Below are 7,183 nucleotides of genomic sequence, written 5' to 3'. Positions count from 1 at the left end.
AAATAACACGTACAATGCAAATGCTGAAATCCAAATACCAATAGTTTAACATGCCCCATTTCCATTCTCCATTTTATTAGTTTATGCAAAACATTTAGTCAATGATTATGATGATTCGTAGAATGACTGAAGGTACAGGATCAAACAAACTCTGTCGAAATGAGAATTGTCAATGATAATACAACAGCATAACAATACTTATCATAAGTGGTTTACTAGTACTTAATTTAAACTGGCATAAACACAAACTTAAACATGCAAACCGTGCACATATTTACGAAAAAGCATATAAACGATAAGAACAAATATCAACAGAACAGTACCGGGCTCTCTGCATATTAAAAAAACTCCTTTAAGATTGTTGACTACTTCGAGGATTGTTTTTTCACTCTATCAAAACATATTGCCTTTCAATAATATTGTTTGTTTTGCATACATTTTTGTATTTTTTGTCTTATCATTTGTAGATAGCCTCAATTACAGTTCGGAATCCGTACTCTTCTGTGCATTCAGGGCTTCTTTTCTTAAGAAAACGCTTTATGCATAAATGTATGATTTCAAAGTATAACTGAGTGTTTGTGTAGTTCGTTTTTAAAGCCATCATTGCCATATACCTTATAAAAGTTGTCAATATTCCCTGAATGTCGCCACATTTAACGACGACAGACAGAAGCAGCTTTCGTAAAGTAACAAACACCGATTATAATATAGAATTTAATTATTTTTTGTTATATCATTTCTAGTATAAACAAACAGAAATAACAGATACATGAGAAATATTGCAAACTGTAAATTTTGCAAACTGAGTTCGACGATGTTTTAATTAACATTTGAATTACTATATCAAAGTATATGAAACCTTTTTACTATGAACATGATCATTGATGATGAATCATTGAAACATTCTAAAAGCTAAACTGTCATGACTGTACATTTATATATATGTTGAGAGAGATTCTACACATACTTCATCATGTATGAATATATCGATGTTAGTTCATCTTTTATAGCCGTTTTTTTATTTCATCTTTTAAAGCTTTTCTGTCAAGCTTTCCACTATGAGTTTTTGGAAATGATCCAAAGAACAGAAATGTCTTGGGAACATGCAAATTTCCTAGAAAACTCTCCGCATATTTTCCCTTTTCTTTCGTTAGAAAGTTTACTAATTCGTCTACTGTAACTGTTTTGTCTTTCTTTAAGATGATCGCTGCACAACCATGCTGAAACGTCTGTTTATCGTGAACAGGGCCGATGTAAACGTTCGCAACAGATGGATGTGTCTTCAATACACCTTCGATATAAGACGGTGATACTAAAGCGCCACCTATAACCATCATATCTGATTTGCGTCCCGTTACCACTACGCTATTGCCTGGTTTGACATATCCTACATCGTCAGTTTTGTACCAACCAGTCTTGTCACAGCACTGTTCAGCTTTTTGTTTGGCATTCAAATAACCGAGAAATCGGTATCTTAAACGAACATAGATTTCTCCAGTTGTGCCTTTTGGGACAATATGTTCATTTTCATCAACTATTTTAATTTCTGTACCAGGTAATGGTTGCCCAACTTCATAATTTTCGTACTCGTTCGAGTTTACAACAGTGCTACACATAAATCCAATTTCTGTACAACCGTAAGCAACTGCAAAATTAGTAGCTGTTCTGCCGATCACGTTTGCACAAAAAGAATCTACCGGAAGTCCTGCTGTACAGATAACACGAAGGGGAAATACACGAACACTTAATTCCTTTCTGCTTAACAGGTCAGATATACATGGTGTCAAAAGGAAAGCCGAGACACACGATTCAGATTCCAAAACACGGAGAGTAAAATCATTGATCTCTTCTACAGATTTCATTGCGAAAATATCAGTTGCTGTAACCCGCGATCCTTTAGTTGCAAGCCATATTGAAGGATAACTGCCCTGCCAACTGAAAGGTTTGTCGTTGTAGAACTTTTCCCCTGGCTGAACGTCAAGAAGTTTTCCCCAATGGACCCCCATTTCTATCATCCTCATGTGAGTCATTGGTACCGCCTTGGCCAAGCCGCTACTACCGGAAGTAAGAAAGATACCACATACATCATCGGCAGTAATATATGGCAGGTTACATTGACCACTAGGAATTTGTTCATCGTTGAATGCATTCATTGGAAAGACGTTTTGTAATGATGGGATTTTTGAGCTGATAGCCTTGCCATTAGTATCCATTGTTTCTATAAACTGCTTAGAAATCCCAATATCGCTCGAATCTAGGATGATTGCAACACAGTTACCAACTCCATTCAAAAGATTTACCACGCTGTTTGGACTTTCCCTGGCAAAGGCAAAATGTAATGGCACAAGTCCTGCCATTTGTAGCCCAAAAGTACAAATAAGCCATTCTGGGGTGTTTATATTAGCCACTGCAATTATGCTTCCTCTCTCAAATCCATATGTAAGTATTCTTTTAGCAAACAACTCTGCCTTTGTGTACAGTTGAAAGTATGTAATTGAACAACGACCACCGTCTGGTGAACAAAATATTACAGCTTCCCTGTCAGGACATTCCTCAGCCAATTCTTTAAGTTTATCGGGTATAGATGTGTGTAATATATCCACTGTCTCTGGTATATAAATGTAACTTTTACCTAACGTCGCCATATTTATAAAATTGTGCTTTACATCCGGTCAAATTCACCTTTAATATAACCTCCGTCCAGCACACATGTAAACAGGTTATGCATGAAAGTGTTATATATACATTATTGACCTGTATTTCAATCAGAGCATATCTCGATACTAAATATAGAAATTTGAATACACTGAAATATTATTGTAAACATTGTTGAACAGTAGCTTAATTTTATATATTTTGATGAAAATTAGAACAATAGTTTTGGAAGATAAACTGGGACAATATCAAAGTGGATACCCAGATACCCGGAGAATCCTCAGGAGAATCAGTTTTAAGTGAAAACAAATTAGAATTGACCTTTACTAGTATTAAACTATTTTAATAAATTGATTTTACTTTCAATTTGTTGGAGATTTAATATATGTTTTCCCTATTAAATTAAAATAAGGCTAGATATATACCGTGGCTTCATGGTGTGTCACAGTGGCGGATCCAGAACTTTTTGTAGGGAGGGGGCTGACTAATATAAGAGGGGGGCCGCTCCAGTCATGCTTCAGTGATTTTTTATATAATCAACCAAATTTCCCCCACGAATTCCTTGAATGTTTAAAAGTTATTTCTTGACATATTGAATGACATTTTACCATTAAATACAAAAATATCTTTACATTTATGCAATAAATATACATTGAAATATACATTGAAATTTCAGCACGAAAAAATGTATGTAAAGGGAATAAATCTTTATAATATTAGAAATTTCCACTTATAAGAAATACAAATAATGTTATCAATTAATCCCTGTGCCATTATTAGGGCAGAATAATTACAGTGTAATTATGGCTACAAGACATGACTATATGAGACTCGTTGAAATAGTGTGAAATGATGACTACTGTGGATATTTGATAAATTGCATTTTTTTCAAATACCTCAATATTTCATTGACAGATATTCATAAACTATATTTCAAAAAACCTAGCTTTGACAATTAACCAACAATATCCTCCTTGATTTTATACTAATAACAATTATCAATTCTATAGACGATTATCAGATTGTTATGTTTATATACAGTAATAATATTACACTTCTGTATGATCTATTTTCCTGATGATTGGGTAATAAAATGTCCTGTTAAAGCTTTTGGTATCTTCCAATTACTTGACCACAGTCTGGACATACGTGAACAACATCTTTACAACTTTTAATAAAACATGGCGCAATACAACATCCCAGCCAACAACTGAAAGGAAAAAAAAATGAAACTCCATGAAATACTTGCATTCTACAAATATCTTTTGTTCACATGTTTGTTTTCTTTAAAAGTGAAAAGAAAAAAGAAGACAAAGTCACACGTTTACGCGTACGTTTTTCATTTTCCCTTCCATAGCCTTAAATGCCGAGAGACAACTTTTCCGTTTGGACAAATCAGAATCTTAAAGATTTTCAATACGATTTCAGCGAAAAAGGTTTTGGTAACTACCTCGGACATAAAGACATGTAACAACTTCAGTATGAAGTTTTACGCCTTTTACAATGGCTTACTTTTCTAAGACATATATTATTTTTTGAAAGCACTGTTAAACTGAATGGAATTGCGTCTAACATCTAATGAATAAATTGAGCACATTGACTTTATTCATCTTTGTGAGATACCAATCCTATAGATAACACTGAAGTCGCGTCAAATAGTATAATTTCATGAAAACAAGAGTCTTCATGGAGATTTATCCTCTATATTGCCCATACCATTCTTGTAGTATATATATATGGCAATTAATTGTATCTTGATAGTATGCCTTTAATGGGCCCTGGAATTTGGGAAATGACAACAATATTCTATCTTGATTTAATTCGAATTAAAAAAAAAAGATGTGGTGTTTTTACATTTGAAGTGAAGCTTGAAGCATGGAAATGATATGCATATACCTATTGATAAATATATTTGAAGTTCATCCCTCGCAGTCGAAAATAGAAAAATGATTTTTTTATATTATAAAGTAACATATACTTCATATTCTATACTCGAACATTTCAAACGGACTGAATATTTCGGAAACCTAAAACCAATGAGATGTGGTATGATTCCCAGAAACAATGATGTAAACAAATGTTTGAACTTTCTAAGAGACATGTTTTGTATAATTTTGATAACTTGAATTAAAATATGTATCTAATACACAACTAAACTTGAATTAAAACAAAGTAAACCCAGTTTCTGTTTATAGGTTTCTGTCAAACTTACCCTGATAGAAAGAAAGCAAGACCAATTAACCAAGCAAATTTCCCTGCTTCATATTTTAAAGATGTCATTATATGTAAACTGCAAAATCTACATTTTGTATGTATCGAATACTTCGAAAATACAATTATTTCGCATGATGGGATTTCCGTGAATGAAACTCTTCGATGGACAAATATTCCAATGTCTGAAAATACAGAAATAAAGTATCATGCTTTAAAAATATTAAGTCCATATATACACTTTACCCATAAAACAATTGATCCCCTATTCTTAAAGACAAATGACATTTTTCCTACCTTTGCGTTCAACTTCCATGTCATAAACAAGTATAGATATTTCAGTTTGTTACAGTTATGTTAAACTTATTTTCTTAAATATTAATATATATGTCTTTGATATTAACAAACCGAAATAATAGATCAATAATAAACTGGTTTATGTTATAATCACTTTTAATAAACATTGTCCTACAATTACTAATTGAAATACAAATATTTAGAAATGAAACAACAATATGTTAGTATATAAGTAAAAACAACTGGGTTTTTCTTCGCTTCATTACCCCGATTTTTGTTTAAAATACTGATTTTGTATTTTGTTTTTTAGGTTTCGCAAGATGATACTAAATAAGATTGAAATTTTATATTTTCGCACGACGCGAGTTTCGTCTATAAAAGACTCATCAGTGACGCTCGAATAAAAAAATGTTAAAAACTAACTTTAGTCTGTTTTTGATGATAGCCATTTGGCGTGGCTCTGTACTTACATCCCGTCATTGTGTTATTATTCTATGATAATTTTTGTAGTCTTGTCTTTCGTTTTTGCTAATGTGCTTTGTCTTCATGCCTTTTTGTGTTTCTTTAAACATAGCATAGGACGTGGCTCTGTACTTATACATCCCGTCATTGTGCTATTGTTCTATGATAATTTTTGTATTCTTGTCTTTCATTTTTGCTAATGTGATGTGTCTTTATTCCTTTTTGTGTTTCTTTGATACACATGACATGGCTCTGTACTTTTACATGCCGTCATTGTAATATTGTGACATTGTAAATTTTGTATTCTTATATTTCATTTTTGCTAATGTACTTTGTCTATATGCCTTTTTGTGCTTCTTTGTTATATATTTGTTTGTTTTTATAGTGATTAAGATTATAACACAATTTTGACTGCTGTACCCCTATTTGTGACATTTTCACCTAAAATGTCTAAATGTCTGTTTGTTTTGTTCACACATCATTTTCAATATAAGGGAATTTGATGCGACTGTCATACAAGTGAGAGGTTTAGCTTACCCTAAAACAAGATTAATCCACCATTTCTACATAAGAAAATGCCTATACCAAGTCAGGAATATGACAGTTGTTATCCAATTGTGTGATGTGTTTGAGCTTTTGATTTTGCCATTTTGTTAGGGACTTTCCGTTTTGAATTTTTCTCGGAGTTCAGAATTTTTGTGATTTGTTTTTTTTGTATGACAGTCGAACAAAATTCCATTAAAACGCAGACCATTCATTTACTATGTGTGGTCGGAAGAAGAGGGGCATGTTTTTTTGTGTTTGATTGTTAAGTGGATTTAATCTGACAAGTTGTGGTAAGTTGTGTTACACGAATCATGCAATTATGGTAAATATCTTCTGCTATGCATTCATCGCCCGTCGATTCCTAACTTTTGCACAGTATATTTCCGACTAGGTATAGATCAGTAAAAAAACAAATGTCCTGTAAGGTTAAACTTTTAGATGCTTACAATATAAACCCTGTTAAGGGGAGTTAGTAAGTTGAGAGTATCAGCAGTTTTCATATGATATTTCAATACAAGCTCTTGTATGTGGTATCATTTGAGATAGGTACATTAAAATGAATCGTGCTGAGGTTGAAGTTTTGCTACTAGATTAACGGGAAATCTATAAAGGGACACTAGCTACGAATATAGAAAATATCTAATATACGTTTTTTTCGGGTTCAATCATAAATGAAAATGGGATAGTGAAATAATCATTCGCTTTAAGCAGCCAGCATGGTTCAATGTTTGTCAAAATAAGATAAGAAAAATTGATGATTAATTATTCACTTTCAAGTGAATAATTCGACTTCATTGAATCCGTATTCATGTGAACTTTAATTAACCCCTTAGTCTAGAGATGAATAACGCATGAGATGTCTGTGTTCAGCTATTTAAAGGAAAAGAATGCCAACATTGAAAGTGAAACAAAGGTAAATCATTTGATTGACTGGTTCGATCCACAAAAAAAATCATTTTTATACTGGTAAAAACGATAAATAACATATATTTTTTTAATCAATAATATAGAA

At 32.4% G+C, this 7,183-nt stretch overlaps 1 protein-coding gene across 1 annotated transcript; it reads right to left on the bottom strand.

Annotated features, from left to right (window-relative positions):
- Positions 1–700: 700 nt before the first annotated feature.
- On the bottom strand, positions 701–5,051 carry LOC139517194 (medium-chain acyl-CoA ligase ACSF2, mitochondrial-like). The gene is made up of 2 exons (XM_071307918.1): positions 4,868–5,051; positions 701–3,865 (listed from the first exon to the last, which is right to left on the bottom strand). The coding sequence occupies exon 2, from the start codon at positions 2,643–2,645 to the stop codon at positions 1,005–1,007; it is 1,641 nt and encodes a 546-aa protein (XP_071164019.1). The 5' UTR covers positions 2,646–3,865; positions 4,868–5,051; the 3' UTR covers positions 701–1,004.
- Positions 5,052–7,183: the final 2,132 nt, after the last annotated feature.

This window comes from Mytilus edulis, chromosome 3, assembly GCF_963676685.1.
Source record: "Mytilus edulis chromosome 3, xbMytEdul2.2, whole genome shotgun sequence".
NCBI lineage: Eukaryota > Metazoa > Mollusca > Bivalvia > Mytilida > Mytilidae > Mytilus > Mytilus edulis.
The sequence above is the reverse complement of the archived record's forward strand: the minus strand, read 5'-3'. Positions and strand labels throughout refer to the sequence as shown.